The following is a 24,226-nucleotide window of genomic DNA, read 5'->3' on the forward strand; positions in this document are numbered from 1 at the left end:
GCCGGGGGGGCCGCGGAGCGGCGGGGGGGCGCCGGCCCCAGCCGCCCTGCGGCGCCCCTGGGCCGCCCGCAGCCTCTCCTGGGCCACGCGGAGCTCCTGGTGCCGGCCCTGGTGCCCTGCATCTCCGATAATGTGATTTTTTATTTTTATTTTTTAACTTTTAGGGCAATCAGAATAGTAAGGCCTTATCTGCGTGTGTGTTCAGCAGTGGTTCAGTCTTGCTATACAGGTATAGACGAAGTTGCACGGGTAGAGAGTGACTTTCACTGTGTCATATGTTTCCGTGTAGGAAGGGTAATAACCTTTATCTAATAATGATAATCATTAAAATCTTAATTATTATAAGATTTGGTTGGATACACTCCTTTTCTGTTTGAACTGTTGTCTCAAGCATAACAAAATCCTGTCTCAGTTATACCTTTGGTGTAGGAAAATAAACAGCTGCTTGCTTATTTTATGTTTTTTAGTAGTTGGCAACAAGCCCATAACTGATCTAGAAGCCACGACCGGAGCATGTGAGCAGGCTCCTTACTGTTGCACATCAGTTACAGGGCCACCGGGGGACTTTTGCTGGTTCCAGTTCTTTGCGTATTTGGGATGTTTTGGATCCAAAGCTGTGAATCTCAAATGCTCTGTAAATAATAATGAAAACAGTGAAAGGAAATCTCTTTTTATTTGTGATTTACTTTAAAAAATGTAGTGTATTTTTAGGGATAAACCAGAAAGTTTGTCCAAAGATAGATCACTAGAGCTTTGTTTATCGTAGGACTACCGGTGTCATTCCATTCTAACAGTTTGCTACCAGTGTTCAAGGCAGATAAGGCTGTAGCAGGAGAGCAAAATGTACTCCTTGCAGCTTTGTTCTTTGTGGAAAGACATGGGGAGCCTTTCTTCATGGGTATGGTTCCCTAGATTCATCCTCCAGCTGATCTATCAATAAAATAAACTAACAAAATGAACAGTACCAAGCTGCAAGACGTGGAAGTATTTACTTAATTCTAAAGGGATTCAAATATAAAGTACTGAACTTGCTTATTGTGCTGTGTGATTTAAGGCTTAAATCAGGTGGAAGGAAGGTAGCAAATGTGATACTTCCGTTAAAGAGGGATTCCAAGACTGTGCTATGGAAATAGAGATTTCCATGCCAAGCAAATTAGCAGGAAACTGGACTATGGATAAATATGATATATGATGGCAGAGTTAATGTGGGTGTTGAGTCATACATTGCAAAACTTCAAGAGTTCTCTGAACTGGTTGGTATGGTATGTTTGGATTTTCAAGAAGCTTTCAACAAGTTCCTTCACACAAAGCTTTTAATTTCTTTAAGCTGTTATACGATAAGAGAGATGTTTTCTCATTGATTAATAACTGTTTCAAAGTTTAGAAATAGAGTGTGACTGAATATAGAGTTACCAGCTGAGTCTCCTAAGAACAAATAGCATTCAAAACACTCATAAATGGTTTAGAAAAGGAGAATGGAAAAGTGACGCAACAGCATTTATAGAAGATACAAAATTATTCAGGCTAGGTAAAAGCAGAGGTGTTTGAGAGCTCATTCTGCAACTCTTCAGTGATTTAAAAACAGCTGAAATGCAGCAAATAAAATGTTAGAATGTTTTTGGAAAATAATAAAAAACAAAACAGAAAATTTCACGGTGCTATTGCACAACCAAAGCTACTAATCCCTTATAAGAGTGTGGATCAGATGAGGAGTGCAAACACAAATGGCCTCATTAGAACCTCTGACACGAAGTTGCTGGACCGTGAAAGCTGGAACGTGACAGGGAAAGATCACTCTGTACTTGTCTTGCTTTTTATACTTCGTCTTTCAGCATCTGTCATTAATGGCTGTCAGGAAAAGGACAGTAGGCAAGATAAACTCTTTCACAGGAATATATGTTCTGCCATAATAGGGTCCAAAAAAAAATTTTTAACAATGAATTAACTGCCCATCTGGATGCTATCTCTCCTTCATAGATGTCTAGGAGTATGAAGGAAATGAAGGAGAACTGCATATAAATAAAAAGTAGTGAAATCTATTTTGTGGCTTTTTTTTTTCCAAGAAGTTTTAACTTTAATACCTAAAGAAACTGATATCCCAAAGTTTGCATTAGCTGAAACAGCAGCTACCTGATTAATGGAGAAAATTAGATTGAAATTAAACATGCATTAAAATTAGACATGTCATTCATAAAGTTAGAAGTTTCTGATGACCCTGACCAGATATTGGTGTCATATATGGCATATAAAAAGCAACGAAGGCCGCAGCTGGCTTTGAAGAGAAATTATGTGTTAAGTCAAAATACTTGTTATTCCACTGTCATCTATAATTTACAGAATCAAACTTGCACCATAGAAGCGTGTTGACACTGGGAGTTCCTGTTGTTCAGTTGTCACTGTTTTGGGGGGAAGGGTTTGTATGTGTGCATGGGTGTTAAGGCTTCTAGTTTGTTGTACAGTGATTTTTCCTCAACAATTCAGATGAGGAAGGTTGGTCAGTGATTCTTCTTTCTGTGGGACAAGCATGGAAATGCTGAGAGTTTTCGAGAGAGTGTAGGGTTTTTTTTAACTTTTTTCAGAGGAGCTAAAGTGGTAAGGTGGTTAAAAAAAAAAAGTGGTAAAGTGGTTAAAAAAAAAGGCTAAAAGCAGTAAAGGCACATAAAGACTGCTTTCATACAATTTCCTGCTTCTCATTAACCCTAAGTAGGAGTGAAAATACTAATATTTAGATTTTATATGTTTGCCATGTATCTGTGTTTTTAAGATTTCATATTAGTGGTAATTGGATAACTTTTTTTGGTAGTTAGCTTAGTTTATCTCGATTTGGGAGCCCATGCTGTGTAGAGTGCCATCTAATTTTTTTTTTTTTTTCCTCTCATGCCAATCCTGAAAAGTTCATGAGGCATTGATTAAAGTCAAGAATATGTGTGCATTTTGTGAAGAGGTTGTTTTGGGGCAAGGCTTTAGTTAATGCTCCTTTGTTTCATCTGACGGACTTAAGTTAATTTTGGCCTCAGTCCTGCAAATGCATGTTTTAGATTGCACTTCCCAGTAGAATTTGCCTGTGTAAAAGTTATTGGTAGAAAAAAAATGCTAGACTGTGGATTGTGGTAGCCCAAATTCATGTTTAGTGATACAATGGAAACTATCATATTTAAAGGCCATTTAAAACTTTTGCAAAATTTTAAGTTAATTAGAACCATCTTTAACTTGCATGCAGCTTCAAAGAATTAATTTGGCTAAATGTTTGTATAATATCCAGTGAAGTTAGATAGCGCTGTGTATTTTTCAGTTATTATCGTATTTCAAAGGTACAGTCTTAAACCTTTTTGGAAATAACTTTTTATTTTAAAATTTGCCTTCTTAGAATAGTCAGTGAATATACCATGTTTAAAACTACATTTTTATTTCAAGTAATTGTGAACAGTTGGAATTCTGCTTCTTTGAAATAGAGGTATATACCTTTTAGGGAATCTGTTGTGAAACGTAGTGTGTTTGGGCACTGAATGAAGACTGAGGTTTCACAAATTCAATAGAAAAAACATAATACTGAGGAATTATAAACTAAATTAATGAGCATAATAAAATTCAGAGAAATCATACTCCTTGTATAACTATACCTTAGTATATATGAGTGCAACATTTGATTGAAAATAAAATGTAATTTTTTGGACAGATATTTTAAAGCATTAAGGAACTTCAAAAAATGATCTGTTTTGTCTACAGAATGACATTTAAGTTTCTTTTCTCAGTCTCTTTTTAAAAATGAAGATCTCATTAATGGTTAAGAGGAAGGTATAGTGTATTAAAAAAAAGTGGTTCTTTAGCTGCTGTGTTATTCAAGTAGTTCATCTCCTGTGTAACACTTCGGCATTTCTGGAGGCTCTCTTTTGCCTGTAACCTCTGATCTACCATCTCAGCTGCTGTTTCACTCGTCTCATTCTCCACCTTCATCTTCCCTGAACAACTTCTACTTTTATGTTTAAAGAAAGACATCAGACATCAATAATACTCCTAATGACTTTCAGGAACTTTCTGTCTTGCAGGTGAAATAGTAAGATATTCAATATTAGGAGTTAGGAAGGAGTTAGGAAATAAAGCCTAATTCCTTGGCCTAAAATATTATCTGTATATTTGCATATGTTAAAATCATTTTTATACAGTGCATTATGTTTGGAATGTGATTGCAGTAAGCATACTGTAGGATGGAGGATTGTTTTATTTGTGGCTAAATTTGATGGAGTGGCATATTGTCTGCAGTTACGATTTGCTGTCACCCGTTGCTTATACTTGAAAGGACGAGTCTTCTGAGTGCTCTGAAGTCTGCACGCTGGCCTGGATTGTCAGCTCATAGTATTTGTGCTCTACATTGCCTTCACAGCTATATATTACTAGGGAAATCTGTAGTAGTTCTTGCAACTGTAAAATAGGGGAGTGGGAGAACAGGGTGGATAATATAGCTTCATTTTCTCCTGGAAATAGTCATAAATATCTGTGAAACACTTTGTCACTAAGATGATGAGCTCTTGAATAAGACTGTGAGAAAATAACTCTGTGTTCGTGTAGACTTTGTATAGTGTGCATGGAATAAGGCAGGAGCACTTAGTGGAAGATAGGGAAAAGTATATTACGCAGCTTTCTCATTCTTCTCTACTGAATGAAAAATGGGAATTGTGGAAAAGTAGAATGTGTTCATGTAATTAGACTGTTTGTATAAATGCAAGGAGACCATACAGTACATAATTTCTAGTATTGCTTAATTTTTGATGATCAAAATACTCTAGTGTAGTTTTTTACCAATATAATACGCATTTAAATATTCATAGTTATATATAAATCTAATAGTTCATCTGTGTAAGATCTGTGGGAGACTTGGAGGAAGAGGCTTTTTGTACCATAAGTGTAGAGCTACTAAGCTCATGTCTTGAACTCAAGATAAGAGACATTTTCTACTATGAAGAATTAGTAAACTAAGATTCTTTAGTCTTGAAAAGAAATGATCGAGGAAGGATTTGTCAGTGGTCTGCAAATCATGGTAGACCTGGGTGTGGGCTGTCTCTTCCAGTACAAGAACTAGGGAGTATCAAAACTAGTGGAAACCATATTTAAAACAAAGAAAAGGGGGATGATTCTTTAAGCAGCAGGTGGTGGGTATGGCATCCTCCTGCAGAAGGACGCTGTAGATGCTAAAAATTCGAGAGAAGACTAGTCAACTTTGTGGGAAAGATGTCTGTTGAAGGTTACAAAATATGCAGAAACCATGTCCAGCTCAGGAAGTCCCTGCACTGAACATAGTTGGAAGAATATTAGACAGGAATATTATCTATGCTTGCCCTCTTCTTACTCTTCCCTAGCCATTGGCTTATGGCCACTGTTGAAGACAAGATATCAGGCTGGACTGACCATTGATCTGACCACAAATAGCCATCTTTATTTTCTTATGTGTCTTCTTCAGTAAATTAATATGTGTTTCAGAGGAAGCACACATAATTAGTGGTGGACTTTTTTATATATTTCTGATATGTCTCCTGCTAGTTTTCATCTTCTGCAAAGTTGATTTTTTTTGTAGCAGTTTCTATAATAAATCTGATTCATCTGTTCTCATAATCTAATCACAAGCAACATGAGTTTGTTAATTTTGAAATTATTTATGACAGTTTCATTTTTGAGCGACTTACAAATTATGTTGTTTGAAAACTGAAGAAGGGAAAGATGATTTTATTTTAAATGATTAAGAAAAACTAAAACTTTGGTCATTTTGAACTTATGGTTTCTACTAAGAAGATATCTGCCCAACAAATCTGGGCTATGCCAACATAATTCTGTGAAAAAGTATATGAAGATTCAACTTTGCAAGTCAGCTGCTGTTTTCTGAGCTCCTTTTGCAGAAGTTTTGGCAGCAGGATCTCAGCAGCTGTCTTGTAGGCAGCAGCAGTTGGAAGAGGAGAAGAAAGGCATTGATAAACTGCTTCTGGAAGATCTTTTCTTAGACCTGCTCAGAAATGGCACTGTACTGATGAAGCAAGCATTGACTGGAAGGAAAAGATTATATTGCTGACCTGGAGTGATCTGTACTGGTTGAAAAGTAGGAGAATGACAGAGACTACCTTTCTGGAAATCCCTGAGTTGAGCCTACACCTGCAGTGTCAGCATACTTTCATGGGAACTCCTGTAAATGTTAGAAGCATGTGGCCTCCTGTCTCAGGGAATTTACCACATCCTGTAACTGCTGTTAAGTAATAAATCAGTTTGAAACATAAGGCATGTGCATTGTGATTAGGAAGGAAGTGTCGGTTTGGTTTGTGGTATCCCAAACATTTGCTTGGGAGGTTATGGGTGAATTTGTTGCAGGGGATTCCTGAACTACCTGGGAGAGATTAATGGATTCTCATCAATGACAAAAAATAGGATTACTGTATGTATGTATTTTATTTAAATTTTAAACACACATTTCTCTTCCATGTTTCAAAATCTGTCTAACCAAGAGCTCCTGCAACTGAGATAGGGGATGAAGACTGATGGTTTTATTAAAGCCCAATTATCATGATAAGAGTGTGTCATGTGTGGGTCCTCATGGAGAACTAGAGCTCAAACCAAACTCAGAGCTATGACTCTGAGAAGTTTATCCAGACTTTTTTCAATCCTTCATATTATTCCAGCTTTTTTAGTAGTCATGATGCAATAGCAGTGGTAAGGAAATGAAGTTCAAGAAAGAAAAGAAGTCTGCTTCTAGCAGTTGTATTTTGAAATAAGAGAACTGAGGAACCTTAGGTCATTGTAAATAATAACACTTGATTATATAACCACTGTTGAATTTGTAAGATAAATGAGCCAAGAAATAACATTTGCAATACAGTCTTTTCTCCATGCCCTTTTCTGACTTTCATGAAAACAGGAAGAAGGAGTTTTTGGAGGGAAGGGAAGGATAGAGGATATCTTTAGCTGCCACTTCTTCCTTCCTCCAAGCTAATTTTATGTTCTGCTCCAAGAAGCAGCATCCAGGTGCTGCACTATCAGTACTTCTGTGTCTGAGATGTGCTTTTTTTGTGTCCTAAATAAGAGAGAGTAATAGTTTTGGGTGTCAGCTATACTTTAAACCTGTGTTTTGTTTTATGCTTTTTGTAACATTTTTCCAACTTCATTGATGGGAATCTTATCTTTTATTTTTCTGGGGTGGGTTGTGGAGAAGCAGGCAGCTAAGTATCAGTTCACAAATTTGAGTGTCAACAGCATCACCAATGTGTGGTGCATATAATCTGCAAGATAATCTGTGAAGATCTATGATCATACAGGTTTCTAAAGATCCTAGTCCTTTATTTATTGGAAGAATAGAGTTGTTCCCATCATCCATATAGTCATTAATGCAGGTTTGCCCTGTCATTTTGAGAGATTCATTCCTGCTGTCTCTTCAGGTTTCTTGCTGGACATTTGATTTGTAAAAGCTACTAACCTAAATAATTGTGAGATGATGGAAAATGATGTGGTTTATAGTCTTACTTTGAGGAGAAGAGCTAATATGTCCATGTGTGCTAATTTTGTAACATATATTTTACTGAACTTTTTCTTGGGGAGAGATTTATGCCTTATTTAATGTTTCATGCATATTTTAGGAAGTAATTAATTAAAGACTTTATGGACCAAATACTTCAAATAATTTCATGGATATTTATAGGGAGTGCGCTTTCATTTGGGGGGAAATATGCTTTTACGGAACAGACTGTGAAACATTCTAATAATCACAGTTTAGTAAGGCCAATTTTTTTTTAGTGTATATAATGCACTTCTATAGTTTGAGCATTCAAACTTTTGAACTGTCAAGCTCACACTTTGTTATTGCTGAAGCAGAGAAATTTAAAATTTTATAGTTTAAATTTTGTGGTTACAGTGTATTTTTAAAACCTTTCAGTGTATAGTGTAAAGTATTTCCATAGGTCTTAAGTGCCCAGGTTTGACTGTTGAGAACCTGCAGTGCGAGACGATGATTGCTTTAGTCCACCTAAATATGTGTTGCCCCCAAAGGGACTGTCGTGCCCCTGTCGTGCATCTGCTCCTGACCTTTCCCTGGGGCTGGAGTGACGCAGGAGCTGTCGCGGAGCCGTCCTGCTTGATTACCTGGCCCAGCTCACTTGAGCCAGTGCCAATGCTGGCACGAGGGAGCGGGCACTGCCGGCAGCCACTTGCGCTTGGATTGACTGAAAACAATCATGACATTTTGGCCTTCCTTACAGTTTTAGCAGAAGCAGGGGTTGAAGGAATCCTTTGGCAGCATGTTTGTGGGCAAAATATTCTCTCTCCATGATCATCAAAAGCTGCTGCTGCGCTCACTGACCATTGATTGTGTACTCGCGCCGGACTGAGCAACACCTTTTTATGTTAACTTCCTATGCTTTCTAGTACCTCACTTCTGTGGGATTGCTAGAACTGCTCCAAATGTGCATGCATGTATACATTTTCTTTCTTTTGTGCTTCTAGGCATTGAATAATTTTTGCACTTGCAGAAGATCACATTGGTTAAGTTGCAGGGTAGTTGAAAACTAACAGGTGATTATGTATTCTGAGGTTTTTCCCCCCAGATTTAAAATGTTTATAGAAAAATAATTTCAATATTGATATTGGCTTCACAGTTTCTTCTCAGTATTGGGAAATTATGAAAATAATAAGGCATTTTCCAAATTTTCCTATGTCTTATTTAAAAAAAAAAAAAAAAAGAGAGAGAGTATATGAGAATTAGTGCAGAATGGCACCTGGAGAGGGATAGTTTGAGAAAAGCCTTTGTTTACATTGAATAGCACATGGTTTGTGTTTTGTACTATTGAAGAGGAATGTCAAGTAGGCATTATTTGTCTACAGAATTTATTTAAGAAATGGCCTTCTGAGGATTCAGGTAATTCCCATGCAGGTTAAGCATAGTACAGACTTCCCGTAGTGATAAGCTATTATGTGTTCCTAGCTTAGAAATCTAACATTTTGGCAGTATTTTTGTATGATTTTCTTTAACTTATATGTTGATAATAAATGGCTTAAAACGCTCATAATAATACTTTGAAGTACAAATAACTAATCGTTGCTAGCAAGGACAGATGCTTTCAGTAAAAACTAAAATGTAGCCCCAGGGCTGTTAAGCACTTCTGTAGGTGCTTAACTTTGAGCATGAGAAATCCACTTTCTTTCTCCCCAGGATCTCTTTTGGTTTTTCAAGGTTGTCTTAGTTTGAAAATTACATCAATTTAATCAAGATATTTTCTAGAGTTCAAAAAGTTTTCTTATTCCATTGTTTTTTATTTTTATGTCCCATGGTCTTGTTTCTGTTTTTTATGCTTGTACATTAATTTATATTGCATAAATAAATCATACCTTTTTTTGAACACAAGACTTAAAATGTGCATTTAGTTTCCTCAATGTCCAAAATGCATTTTAACTAAGTCTTTCAGTAATTCTCAAATGTGATCTACAGACGGCTAGTTGTTTGCAGCTATTCTGTGGAAGATGTTGCCTTTGAGAGTCTAATGAGGGTTATGCAGTGGAGAAAGGAGGTGGTGGTAAATTAGACCTGTAGAACAACACTGAGTAAACTCACTCCAGTTCACTGCTTTGATCTTGGTATTTACAGCTCATGACATTTTTAGCTGAAATAAAATAAATTTTAGTCTTACTATAAATATAGTACTAAATCCAGCAGTTAATATTCCCAGCATCTTTAAAAATCTTAGAAAAGAATGAATCTGTGCTCATTATTGTAATGCAGTCTCTGACATTTGTGACTATCTGTACATTTATGTTTCTTTATTTAAATGAAAAATACAATGTACAGAAGACATAAAGACGGCATGAGATTCTTATTTCTTTTATTTATTTACATTTGTCAAAATAGGTCTTTGTCCCTAAAGACTTTTTAGCTTTTAGCTTTTGTACAGTTTTCTGCTAAGCAGACTTTCTATGGAAACTATTATCTAATATCATTGTATTTACAATGGCTTATCTCCAGACTTGAATTATTTTGTATTAAAAATGTAAATAAAAGCAGCTAAGTAATTAACCGATGCAAATATGATTCAAAATATTTGTTTACTCTCCAGAGGAGCTCTCTGGTAATTACAGCAGCTGCAAATATGAGCACTTGGATATTTTYTTCCTGTCAAGAAGAATAAGAAGTAGAGATCATGCAACCTTTGAATACTTGTTAGACAAAAATATTCTCAAATTAAAAAAAATACCTGTAATTGAGAGGCATGCTCTCTTTAGCAGAGTGCCTTTGCAATTAGGTTTTTTTTCCACAGGTTTTCTTCTTGCATCTTTTCAAATAGCTTGATTCCTTTTATCACAAAATAGTCATTTTTTGCATTCTGTGCAAATGTAGTAATGTATCTGCAGAACCACTTCCCTCAAAATTCCAACATTGCTTTATTTAAAAATAAATAAATAAAAATCATGTGCTGCTTCTCAGCTACCTTAGCTTTGACTGTGGTAAATGCTTAGGTTTTCTTATCAGAATGTTACACAGAAAGCCTTACCAGCGTACCTTGTTCTCCGCTGTCCTCTTTGTTGGATTGTGGACATGTGGAAGCACATGTTAAGTGCTTTGTTTAAGCACATGGTAAGTGCTGTCCTGGTTCTGTCTCTTTTTTCCTAAAAATTTTACTGTAGCACTGATCTTTTACTTTTAGGACTGTGAACTTGGGTCTCATTAGATGTCAGCAGTGCCTTCTAAATTCCTGCTCCCGCAGACCTCAGATGTCGCACTACCGGCATTGCTCTCTGTTCACTTCATTTAATTTGCAGTTCTAGATAAAGCTTCAGATTTTCTCTTAACAGTTGAAATAGTCAGCAAGTGTATCTGTCTCCTTATGTGTGGCTTCCGGTAGCCCTGAAGAGTGGGTGGGAAAAGCCCCATTTTTTAGAATTAATACAGATTTCACTGAATTAAAGGGAAATTCGCCGTTGAGTTTAATCAAGTTAAGATTTCACAGAAAGTGTTAAGTAAGGGGTTTGCGGTACATTGTTTCTGCACAAGCCACCATAAGTAATTGCCATTTCATTTACCACAATTTTCCTGTTTGTCATGGTCTGAAATGCCAGGTATGACAAAAATGCTGGAGGGCAGTTCCTCTTATGGCAAGCAGCTTTGCCCTGCGTTGAGTTTATATGCCAGAGGAATCTGTTGTGGAGTCTATTGAAAGATAACAGCCACTGATTTCATAACTGAGGTGTTTTATTTATATGAACTTAAAATGACCTGAAAAATTGCCACCTGCAAGGTGATTAACCATAATTAGCATGCAACTTCTTGACTGGAAAAGGTAGCTGCAATTCGGAACCATCGGAGAATTCTTGTGTAAAGTTATTTTTGTGTAGTAACCCAGCATTTAATTTCAGCTGCTCTAAGGTGGTATCTGTGTTTTAAAAAAGGAGATGTAATAGACTTTCTTGCTGTTCCAGCATCTTTCCAACAGCAGAAGTTGGGCCACTATCATTTTGTGTGTCAGAGGAATGTTTTAGAGAGACATGGTAAAAGCAACAGGACTATTTGCAGAAACTCTTGTGAGATGTTGCTACAACAAATTAAATCTGGTTACTGCTGTTGATTGCTTGGATTCCTGTGTGTTTCAAATATTGTCGGGGTGTTTTTAAAAGGCAGCAGAACTCTGTTTTAACTTTTTTTTTGTATCTGAATTCTAATCTTAATGTAACACTTTAAAGGTGATGACACATGCGAGTATCTTCTGTCCAGTGGGAGATTTCTCGGAGAAAAAGTATGGCAGCCCCACAGTTGTATGATGCACAAGTATAAAAATAGGTAAGGAAATTCTTACTTTTGGATTCTCATTTGCCTGGAAAGAAGACTAATGGTTGCTGGACTGCAATTTTAGTTATTGCAGTCTCATGTTTTTCACTTTATAGCTGATTCTCTAAAATTTCAATAAAGTGTACCATTTATCAGAAGAAAGCCTTTTCATTGTGGTTTATATGTGTATCTACAATGCCTATCATATTTGAGTTTATTTGCTAAGATACAAATAAATGTTAGTRGTAGTGGTACTAATAATTGTTTTGGAGAAGCACAAGATAGTGCAAGAGACTGCAAAACTTCGTATGTCACCTTCATATTGCTATGGAAAATACTATGATTTTTTAGAATCCCAAGTAGCTAAATGTGTAGTAAAAGTAAATATCTCCTGAAGAATTCTATCAAACAATTGTCAATAAAATTAGCAGTCACCTTTTTTAAATTAATGCTAGTAAGAGAACTTTATTTTTCAAAATTACACTGTGTATTACCATTTTGAAACTCCTTTGTTTCTAGCACCACAGGAAACAGATGATTGAACAGAACAGGAAAGCCTGTTCTAATCATATTAGCAGGAGAGTTCATTTTCATTTGTATGCAAATTATTCTACATTTTTAATTAATTTTATATGTTTTTAAATGGATTTACTATTCTTTAGAGCTGGAGATAATTCTAAGCACTATCTATATTGCTCTATAGATTTTTCCCCAGACTTTTTCCTAAAATAGTATAAATTTCTCATAATATGCATGTTGCTGTTTTGTTTTTACAGTGAAGCAAAAAATTGCCTCATAGACAAACATATTGCATTTATAGGAGATTCTAGAATTCGACAGCTGTTTTATTCATTTATAAAACTCATAAACCCTCAAGTCAAAGAAGAAGGAAATAAGGTAAGAGGATTTTGTTGTTATTTTTCTTTCTTTCCTCCCAGTTTGCCTCTTAACTCTTCTCCAGACTTCAAAAAAGCAAGAAATTACACTGTTTGCAGCCTAGAAATCAAGGAAGAAGAACCACGAAAAGGTATTTTAGAGAAGAACAAGATTAGGCCAAGATAATTGTTTGGGTATTAATGAGATGATTGGCAGTCTGAGAAGTGAACTAGAAAGCTTGAGAGAAAGCTTGCGGTAGTCTGGGAATGAATTATTGCAGTTGACTTGTCCCATAGCAGCTTGTACTTCATATTTGGCTTCTTGGTGAGAAAATGATTGTTCCACTGTCTGTTTTTAACCAGTAGTAATTCATAGCTTCTAATTTGTCATTTTATATGTCAGTTAAATTGCTGATCTAATCTTTTCATAAAAATCCTTGGGGCATTGAGTGATTTCCAGGTCTAACTTGAGGCTGAAACTAAAAATAGCTTCCGGTCTTACCTTTTTGTTTTACAGCTGCTGAAAAGCTGTTTGAATTTTACAAAGTGAACAGTGGGAACTACAGCTTGGTGGGTGGAAATAGTGAGAAAGTGTTTAGCTATATACTTTGTTGAACAGAATGTTAATTTCTTTTGCTGTATCATGCTTCTTAGGTTTATCACTTTGTGGATGTACATACCTATGCAAGGGAAAAGACATGTTTCACTTTCAACTTCAGATTATACCTGTCAATTAGTTAGTACCTCTGTGGTTTAGAAGTGCAAGCTGGCAGTTTATCTAACAGGCAGTGTGCAGGCATGTTTCGCTTGTCAAAAAAGATGTTTGTTTGATTGAATAACTCTTTCTTCTGGTCTGTTGGTTAGATAAAAGTTGCTGCCCAGAAGTGGGAGTGAGTTAAGCAGCTTTGAGGTGATAGAGCAGTATAATTGATTTCAAGTTGAGAGGTGTCTTTTGTGAAATATTTAAGAAATCAAGTTCTCAGTTTGTGTGAGAGAAATATACTTGTCCTTTTGGACGAGCGTTAAAACTAGTATTACATATAGTCATAATATATTAAAGGAGGATTGTATCTGTAGTTAAGGGTATCTGACTACTTCCATTATAATTTCTTATAATCTTTTCATTCAACAAACTGAATGATGCATTCCAAGTTTTATTTCTAGCTGAGCTGATTTTTTTTTTTTTTTTTTTTTTTAATAAAACTGTTTCAACTGTTGTTTACAAAGAATGTAGGTATATGAAAAGAAACGCTAGGGCAAGGAAGTGTACGAAAGGTAAGAAAAAAAGGTCCCAGTTTTTCTCATTTTGGGCAGAAAATGTAGGAAAATATTTAATGATACCTTTGTAACAGAGTGAATAGAAAGTGTTTCAGACTTTGCTGGATATAATTCTACCAGGAAAAATACCCTCTCTGAGAGTAGCATGTTTTATCAAGAAAGTAACATCAACATTTTGCATGGGTATACTGACAAGTCTATACAAGAAAAATTCTTTCTAGCAAAGGTGAGGGCAGATTAACATATGAATATATATATTTTTTTCTTCTGAAAAGTTGTTTCTTGGTTTTTATTGTTTTGCATTTTTTGACAGCATGGAAACATTCCTTTTGAAGATAAATCTGCTTCAATTAAAGTGGTAAGTTTTTATCTGGCATTAAATTGCAAGCCGTAATAATGGATATATAATTATATACAATGTAATCCAAATTGCAGTCAGAGCTGGATTTTCCACATTTCCACAAACGTTGTATTTATCAAAAGAAGTGTGAGAAGGATCAAAATCCTTTATAAATCTTCAACAAAATATATCAAACTATATCTTAATGTATTATATTTTGAATAGGATTCTTTGAGAGACTTTGACTTTGAGTACTTGTATTCTGTGATAGCTTTTGACTTGTTCTCTGGAAGTACTGGGTATAATTTCTTTTTTTGCCAAATCTTATAATTTGGCCTTCCCAGGAATAGCTTTCGATGGGAAGTTTACTGTTTCACAGCTCTAAGAATATGTATCTGGGGCTAACTTACTTGGAGTGGTAATTGCCATAATTGCCATTGAGCTCCCTGTGTTACCCCAGCAAGTATTCTTTCTGCTGTTATTGCATAAAGAAATAACCACAATGTTGATACAATGTGGATATTTAAAAAAAAGAAAGCAAACAAAATGCATGGGGGACTCTGCTCTGCTCTGCCCTGGCAATTGTAGTGGTGCCCTCAATAGCTTGCTTTGCTTCCCATACCGGCTGTCAGCAGTGCTAGGACTCTGTTAGTCATATATTTGTATATCCCCTGGAGACAACTCATTCTCTGTTCATGAAAACCAAATAAGCAGTGTACTTGCTCAGTTGTCTGTGAGTGAGTTTTGAGCACCTGTTTGGGCACATGGTGAAGATTTAGGCTGCTGAATAAAATTTTAGGGTGTGATCCTGTGGCAGGTTAAGCCTGCTGAGCTTTTGTCTCACTCTTCTGCCCTGCTCTGTGTTGCGCTGTAGTCCTGTAGCTACAGAGTGGGCTGGTTTAGGAGTTGCTGCAGCTGAAAATTTATCTTGTTGGGTTCATTTTCAGTCAGATCTAATGGGATTCATCATGTGGATATTCGAGTGCTGAAAAAGAGAGGACATAATACAAGGCAGGAGGAAGAGGATGAAGAAGTCCAGATTTATATTGGCTTAGCCTGACTCAGCTCTGTATCTTTTTAAACTCTTTAAGCCTGGATAGGTGTCTGACCACCAAGATTTGAGATGGCAGGTTTGGGCGTCTGGGAGATGTCAGGGTAGTTAAGAATATATTCCTACTTTCCTGCTCCAAGAACAAGACTATGCTTCCTCATATTTGGCTCCATATTGCTGTAAATATTATTGGTATGGTAGCTGAATTTTCACATTCAGAAAGGCTCCAAACCAGTAATCTGAGTGTGGAAAATACTTGGCTGACAAAGGAGAAGATCACTGGGGAGCAAATGGCCAGTTCAACTTTGTCCTTTCTGTTCATAATACTGACCTTTCTGTCCTCCAGACGATGCAGATGGCTGCTGGATCTCACATAGATTCCTACCAAGTAACGAATTGAGAGTATGTCTCAAGTGAACTACCAAAATCTTTAGGTCTGTGTAGGTGGAAGATAGAGGTGTTTCCTTTCTGCTGGTAGCGTTTCTGCATTCTGCGTTATAAAGTTTCCTTACAATTATTTTTACATATGGAATCCTTTCCATTTCACTTTAATATGATTTTGTAGTCCTTTTGGTACTTCTGCATCTGAGGTAGTAGCTAGATGCTGTGTAATCTCCTGGCTTTACCTGGGAGCCATAATAGCACTAGCCAAAGTATATATAGATTGTATTTCTAGAAGAAGGTTGTGGATTAATCTGACATCTGAAAAAAATGAGAGTCAGCAGGTAACTCATTAAATGTCCGTGACACTATAAGTTTTAAACAGCTAACTATTTATGAAGTGGTAGTGTTAAATGTTAGGATTTCTTATAGTTTGAAAATCGTAATCTCAAACTTGCAATCTCATTATTATTCTGTAAAATTCTGGGAAAAAATCTGTTGGTAAAAACTGCGGGGAATAGAACAAAAAGCAGATTGGAATAAATAAATTACAGATGCAAACTTGTTTTTAGCCCTGATAGTATTGGAGAACAGGACATCACACTTGGCAGAAGCTGAAGGGTCACCTGCTCAGTGAAATCCTGGCTCCTGAACTACAAATTGAAATGTCTTCTTTTTTTCATGAGAGAAAAGTTTTGGGTTTTTTTCTTTCTTTTTCATTTCCCTTTTTTCCCTGAGATGTCAGGCTTTTCATGCTAATTAAAAAGGAAATCTCACTTTGGGCCATGCAGTTTTCCTTCACAGTTGAATTGCTTAGTTAGTTCAGTTTTCTGAATTTTTGTTTTTAGTCTACTGCTTATGTTAATGCTTACAAAGTATATCTGCATTTGTTTTACAGGATTTCCTGTGGTATCCGGAAGTTAATGGCTCTATGAGACAACATATCAAATCTTGGACTGAGGTTTGTTTTGAAAATATGTTTACTTTAGGAAAACATAGCAACTAACTGAGGAATGTTACCTCTTTTGTTTTCATACGCACGACTGTAATTGCTAAGAGTTCAAACCTTTCTTCAACAACTGCAGCAAATCACATATATTCACTCAGTTATGTACCAGAGATCTGAAAGTTGATAGAAAAATAAAGAAAGGGGACTGTTTACTGGCATACATGTTTCTGCCATCTCCAGGTCTCTAAAGGGTGACTGTCTGGACAAAAAAAAAAGAACACAGAAAATCCTGCTTCCTAGGAGGAGTTTAATCCATCCTATTAGGAGCTGAAAGGATTTTGCTACGATTTGGCACACCTCTTGCTCTGTCTCAGTTATGGCTCTGCTTTTAGAGGTGGAGAAATTTTTGTATTCATGTTGAGTGATCTAAGCTGAAGAACATAAGCAGTTTGGAAAGTGTATAGAGTGCTTTGATTTTTCAATATTACTCCGAAATTATATACTAGTTATTTCATACAACTATTTCACTTATGATATAGGTGGTCATGTTCAGTATACAGTTACTGATGAACTATTTATTTTACTGTATAATGAGTAAAATGTTTACAGAATGGCAACTAATTTTCGGTGAGGGTTTCTTCCTTTGCTGGCTTGTGAATGGTCTGGAATTATCTAATAATGGCCTGTGGTGATTCTTTTGTTATCCTATTCTTCGTTCTTGCAAGACTCCTTCTGTCAAGATAGCCCAAGTTGTCCTTCAGTTTTCATTTTCTGTGATTAATACAAACATTTGAGAACTGTTAAATCCTTGCTGGGTGAAGACAAAACCTACTACTGAAATGATCTGCATTTTCCATTTCCTTGTGCTCTTCTGTTTGTGTGCCTTATCTTAGACCTAACTTTCAAACTTCTGGGGCAATGACTGTCCGTTGTCCTTGTTCTGTTTTTACAGTGGCCTTATGGTCACTTTGATCTTTACAACGGCTCATATAGATGTTCGAGAATGCCAAGAGATGCCTAGAGAAAATGTGCTTCAATAATGTGATTTAAAGTTTACTTGATCTTAGGAGGAGGTGTTTAGTAAGCTTTTAAAGACAACTTATACTGCCAAGTTGATAATGATTGTGAGTGCTTATTCATACTTTGTATCTTTGTGGATTCTATCATGTGAAAATTTTGGTAGTTCACAAGTTGATGTTCTTTGTAATGTATCTGTGATCTATTCATTTGTACCTGTTAACTGATGCTGACATGATGTTGAAGTTGAGTCACAGTTAATTAAGATATGAGTCTTAATTAACCTACTCAATATACTTAATAATGAGTATAATTTGCAAATACTTTTAAACTAATTTCTTTTTACCTTATGACTTAGGCTGCCATGGCAAAACCTCATATAATTGTAGCAGGAGCGGCAACGGTAAGCTATACATCTACTAGACATTTTAGTAAGGAAGGGAGTTCTAGTAGGATAACTTTTATGCCATCAAGCAGGTGGCAAGATGAAGTTTTTGTCCCAATTTATAATAAAAAACACTCTAAGTGAGTTTTTGTTTATAAAAAGTAATTCCAAAACATCGAGTGTATTTTATTATAGCTGTGTGGTGTACAGTACTTGCTTATTAGCAGTAATATTGGTTGCTATGCTTTGATTAGCTTGAAACACACGTAATAAAAAGATTCTCTGTGAAAACCAGATTATTCATAAAAAGCACTAAATAAAAGAACTTGCATATTAACTGAGATACATGTTTAATTAACTGTGTTTTCAGTCACAAAATACTGCTTTTGAGAATGGCCCAGTCTGGGAATGCTCTTTTGAGGCTCCCACACTTCTCTTAGATTTACATATGGGCAAAAAAATTTACAGGAAAATCTAAACTAAGTGATTGCAATTCCTGAATCTTGTCCCACTGGAAGGTTCCAGCACTGCTTTAGGCTGCAGCATCACACAAAAAAAAAAAAGGACTGACAGGGACCTGAAGAAGTCCTTTAACCCATCGGTTTGGTACAAGGTGAGATTATCATACTTGACAAGAGTTTGTCTAACCAGTTCTTTAAAACTCCCAGTGATGGTAATTCAACAGCCTCTTCCAAGTAGTCTGTTCTAGTAGCTGGTTGGTACTGGGAGTCAAGAGTCAATAATGACTGCTGCTCTCATTAGCTTTCACGTTTAGTGTCCCCTACTTCCAAATTTTTTGAAGTGGAATTTGAAAGGAATTAGCCATTATAATTTCATATCAATAGTGGGGGGAAAAAGGGTACCATTTTAAACAAAATCCTTTGAAAGCAGTTTGATTTAGAGACAACTTGGGCAGTCTACCAATCTGGAAATTCCTGGATGTGCTAATACTTTAGGTGAAGGTTAAATATGTGTGTGTGTGCACACCTCCACATGTTTTTCCTGGTGTAGTCAAAAATTCTCCCCAGAGTTCAGTTTCTGTACAGGTGAAACTCCCAAATTCTCTTCCTCTGTAGGATCCACATAAATATATTGGGCTTTAAGAAGCTTGTTAAGCCTAGAATAGCTCCGCTTAGCTCTAGAATCTAGCGTATTTTATGAGCATGAGTCATTATCTTATTTTACAGAGAAGATGCCATTCTATACAAATAGTGTTCTGGGACACACAAACCCGGGTTGCAAAACTACAGGACTCTGTTAAATAATTGATTTTACTCATAGCCACAGCGTGTTGTGCTCTGTGGATAGCAGAAGAAATATGAACCAGCAACATGCATGTGATGCTTAGCTTTTCATAACACACAAATATATTTACATAAAACATAAATACTGGCACCTACAGTTGGCCAAAGACAGACACTTCCTATTTTAAGTGACTTGCAGAAAAATAGAGTGCTTCAAAAATCTGCTGCATCAGCAACATTACCACCACTTTGACTTTGGCTAAATCAGTACAGATACAATAATATTTAAAAATGGTACAGCTATATTTCTTACAGAAATTCTTTTTAAAAGCTGGGAGAGATTCTTGGATGGTTATAGGATTTTTGTAGTCCTTTCATGTAGAAGATGAAATCAGAACTCTCAACAGCTTTTTTTTTTTTCTTTATGGATATCTGTAAAACACTGCTTTTCTAGAAATGTTAGAACTTGGTACCACCTTCAAGTTTTGCTGGCATACATCTCTTGCTGAAGTCAAAGGTTTGCTAGAGTGAAATCTACTGGATTTGGCCCTGATTCTTATGTAGTTTGACTGTTACTGCTACTTCAGCATAGTTCAAGTCAGGAGACTTGTAATTAAAACACCTTGCATCATATAATTTATGAAAAATCAAATATACAGTAAGCTAAATAATACAGACTGTACATTTAATTGGTCTTTGTTTGAATTTAATTATTTGTTAGACAGTTATTTCTAGAATTAAGTTTTTGAATGCTTTGATAATGAACACTAAAAGAATAAGCTGGCTTTATAAAAATAGTGAAAAATAGCTACTAAAGGAGAAATAGAATCTGTTAATATAGAATCCTCACACATATGGGTTCTGAATCTCTTTTTATTTAATTCTGCAGTGGTCTATCAAGATTCACAATGGCAGCAATGAAGCCCTCGCACAGTATAAAATCAATATCACTTCAATTGCACCTCTTTTGGAAAAATTAGCAAAAAGTAGTGATGTTTACTGGGTCTTACAAGGTAAGGTAATGAACAGTAGGTAATGACAATTTGTACTGTCACTGTTTGTTGAATCAATATCTTGTAGGATATGGGAAACTTAGTCCATACTGCTTACTTCCAGAGAAAAAAGATGTTGGTTGGATTCCAATTTGGCCCTTCTTGCAGCCTTAACTAGCTAGTACCTAACTAGCTGTTACTAGTGATGGAGATTTTAAAGCCCTCTCTGCAGTCTTTTGCCTTCTGAACTCTTAACTCTTTGTAAGCTCAGTCTCAAGATGCCAGGATCATTCTCCCAGTGCTGTGCTCCATACGTGCCTCCTGGGAGTCAAGAGCACAAGCGCATAAAAGATCTGTATGTCTGTGTTTGTGTTCAGTTCATTTTTCAGATGACATAAGTAATAGAGAGGTTCAGCAAATGCATCCTGTGTGAGTGTCCAAAATGAATAGATATATTCTAGAGAATACTGAGAATTTAATTCTCTAGAATGAAACTTGCTTCTGTACACTGAGCATTGATGAGTTAAGCTTAGGAGTCAGAGAACATGGTTCAAAATGAATCTGAGATTTTTATTATGTCACCAAAACTGAATGCTTTTCTTGAATAAAACTAAGACATGTCTCTGACACCAAAAATGAGCTCATAGGTAGAATGTGCTCCTGGTTTATCTTCCATGGACTGTAACATTTTAGGTGGTTATTGCCTCAGTTTGGAAGGCAGGCAGATTTTGAGCCCTGGCAGGAATATACCCTGATGTACCCTCACAGTTGCATCCTAAATTCTTATCAAAGATAGTTTTAGAGGTTTACCTGAACCATCAGATTCATCTTTTCACATTCCTTTCAAAACCACCTTTATCTAGAACAAAAGCAATTAGTTGTCAGATATGTCCCAATATGCTGTTGATAAAGATCCAGACTAAGTCATCTGTGAGCTCTTTATGCTCATAATGGAACAACTAAGGGGAAAAGCACATAGCACTAGACTAGACATATCTAGACTTTTATTGTCCAAAACCAGGCATGAGGTAGCTAAAGTAAACAAACATATAGCTCTTAAAGAATGTTTTACCAGAGTTTATGAAGCACTTCATTGCAACCTGTTGATATCCAACTAAGCTTTTGACCTAGAACTCAGTACATCTTTCTRTTATGCTTTAAATAATCTCTGAAGCCTGTAAACAATTAAGCAGTGGTCCATTCTTCTGAAAAACTGAGATTCTGCCATTAGTTAAATTGGAATTACCAGGAACAAGTGGGATATGCTTAGGGACTATGGCTTAAAAAATGAGAAACTGGTTTCTTTTGCAGTAACTGAGTTCTTTGAGATTTTTTCCATGTGTATATTCTGCTACTTGTCTTCTATCCTCTTGCCTTGGAATCCTTGCAGTGGGGATTCCATCATTTAGAGAAGGCAGGAAGAGCTGTACGCTCCAGCACGTATACCCTCGTCATGGAGCACAAGGGCTTGGGGAAACCGCACAAGCATTCGTATGTGGCCAAGACTTTCTAATCTCTACAAATGCTTGCATAACTAGCAGAATGCCAATAAAAACATTTCATCTTAAAAAAACCTCTAGTTGCTGTAACAGTCGCTCATTCCTCGCTGTGCTTTCTTTTTGTAGCATCAAACAATTGTAGCTACCAAAATGAATTTAGACTGTGCAGCTTGAGCAAACAAATGTATTTATTAAGTTGAAGATTAATGTTCCCATTCTTTGTGCTTTCATATTCAGATCCTGTTTATGAAGATATGCTGAGTGAAAGTCGAAAAATGATCACTAATGAGAAAATAGATGCTTATAATGAAGCAGCTGTTCGTATTCTGAACAGCAGCTCCCGAAATTCCAAAGCTAAGGTTAAAGTGTTCAGTGTATCAAAGTTGATAGCACAGGAAACTATTATGAAATCTTCAGATGGCCTGCATCTCCCTGAATCAAGCAGAGAAACAGTGAGTATTTTTAGCTCTGGTCAACTTTAAAAAGCATTGATCGTGAAATAAGATTTTGGTGAATGTTCTGAAGTGACTGACAGTATGAATTTAATAAGGACCTGCACATTCTTCAGGAAATTTTGTTCAAAAGATCCCAGTAGGTGGAAGGGCAGTCAGTTGTAAAAGATTTTTAAAAACATAATAGTTCTGTATATTAATACATAGCTATTTTAAAATAGATTTTAATTCTATGAGTTAAAGAAAAATACACAGTCTCTAGATCTTTTGGATCCTGAGTAGTCCAAGGTGCCAATTTTGTGCCTTTATTTGCATGAATGAGTTAGGGTGATAATGATTTGTAAAACGAAACCTAGGAATAAGTCTTAATTTTTCACCATGTTTGCCTGTAATTCCATTTAGGGAGGAGTATGAAAAGGATGATAAAATGCACGATAGATACCTTTCTGGTTGCATGGCATGCCACTGACATTTTTCCTTATTTCATCTTTAACCCACTGACACATACGCACACATTCAGCCTCTCTGAACTTTGTTAGAGCCTGCCTTTTTTGTGACTTAACACTGTGTCAGTTTTAGTCCCACTTTTTTGGGGGTTTCAGTTATTTTCAAACATTGGATGAAATAAACATCATCTCAGTACAGGTTTGTGTCTCATTTCCACGTTTTATGGGTTTTCATTATCATACACCTTTAGGCCCCTAAGTTTGCCAGCTATTTTTCATTTATAGTCCCTTTAGCTTCTTTTAGTCCCTTTAGCTCCTTTTACAGCCAGTCCCTCTTTTATAAGGATTAGATCTTTTCGCTCATCTTGAGAATCACAGAGCTTACTGTTTGTGAGAAATGTTCTGATTCTGCTACTGAAAGYAACTAGGTATATGGGGGCACTATGAAGTTTTTAACTCCATAATAATACACGGGAAATGCATATGTTTTTTGTTACTGCATAATCTAGTTTAAGAAAACTTCCTGTGCTGAAAATTTTATTTTATTGCAACGTAATTGACAAAACTGCCTATTTCTTTGACAGAATGCAATGATTCTCATGAATGTCTACTGCAATAAGATTTTGAAGCCCATTGATGGCTCCTGCTGCCAGCCTCAGCCTCCTCTCACTCTGATACAGAAGTTAGCTTTCTGTTTCTTTACTTTGTCCATTATTGGATACTTAATTATCAATTTAATTCATCGGAATAATTATCGGAAGAACAAATCATGCACTGACTTGGAAAATGGAGAGGAAAAGAAACCTGCCATCAGTACTCCTACTGTTTCTACTCTAGAGATGCTGTTACACTCATTCTGCAAACTTGGTCTAATCATGACCTATTTTTATCTGTGCGACAGAGCAAATCTGTTCATGAAGGAAAATAAATTTTATACACATTCATCTTTCTTCATACCAATCATCTATATCTTGGTTTTGGGGGTATTTTATACTGAAAATACCAAAGAGGTAATGATCATCCTGACATCCCACTTGTAATGTTGTTTCCCAGTTTGACTGTAAATTTCTAACTGCTAAATATTAAAAGTTAAATTCTCAAAATGGGTATAACTCATCTGCAAAAAATGGTCTCACAAGCACTATAATATTTGCATGCAATTAGATGCAAAACTTTTCAAAAGTATATGGATATGAGTGTTTTTAGCCATTGTCACTCAGTCAAATTTTAAATGAGCATAGCTCAGATATGAGAGGGCATAGATCACATTAACATCTAATACACCAGTGTCCATTACACAGAAGGCTTTTACAGTTTAGACCTATCTGCCCGTAAAGTGGTTTATTGTTTTGAACTTTTTCTCCTCGTTTTGTAGATGTTTGTTGTACTTGCTGGAATAGCAACACTCTTGTTTTGTTTTGCATTAGACTAAAGTGTTAAATAGAGAACAGACTGATGAATGGAAAGGCTGGATGCAGCTTGTTATTTTGATTTATCACATCTCTGGAGCAAGCACGGTAATTGATTTGAATTTC

The 24,226-nt window shown here is 36.1% G+C and overlaps 1 protein-coding gene across 6 annotated transcripts in view; it reads left to right on the forward strand.

Moving 5' to 3' along the window:
- The first annotated feature begins 168 nt into the window (after nt 1-168).
- The window catches only part of CASD1 (CAS1 domain containing 1), a 36,816-nt gene continuing 12,758 nt past the window's right edge, over nt 169-24,226 (forward strand). For 3 of the 6 annotated variants that reach the window (XM_026087786.1, XM_026087787.1, XM_026087789.1), the window contains exons 1-9: nt 11,698-11,794; nt 12,559-12,679; nt 14,249-14,293; nt 16,606-16,668; nt 18,032-18,076; nt 20,192-20,315; nt 22,031-22,245; nt 23,276-23,701; nt 24,119-24,208. In XM_026087786.1, the coding sequence (XP_025943571.1) occupies nt 11,772-11,794; nt 12,559-12,679; nt 14,249-14,293; nt 16,606-16,668; nt 18,032-18,076; nt 20,192-20,315; nt 22,031-22,245; nt 23,276-23,701; nt 24,119-24,208 (1,152 nt within the window). In that variant the 5' untranslated portion in view covers nt 11,698-11,771. Of the gene's footprint in view, nt 230-11,697; nt 11,795-12,558; nt 12,680-12,720; nt 12,810-14,248; nt 14,294-16,605; nt 16,669-18,031; nt 18,077-20,191; nt 20,316-22,030; nt 22,246-23,275; nt 23,702-24,118; nt 24,209-24,226 lie in introns of those variants that run through there. The other 3 variants (XM_026087790.1, XM_026087792.1, XM_026087788.1) reach the window with 3 other exon arrangements.

Source organism: Apteryx rowi, unplaced genomic scaffold, assembly GCF_003343035.1.
Source record: "Apteryx rowi isolate R43461 unplaced genomic scaffold, aptRow1 scaffold_731, whole genome shotgun sequence".
Lineage (NCBI taxonomy): Eukaryota > Metazoa > Chordata > Aves > Apterygiformes > Apterygidae > Apteryx > Apteryx rowi.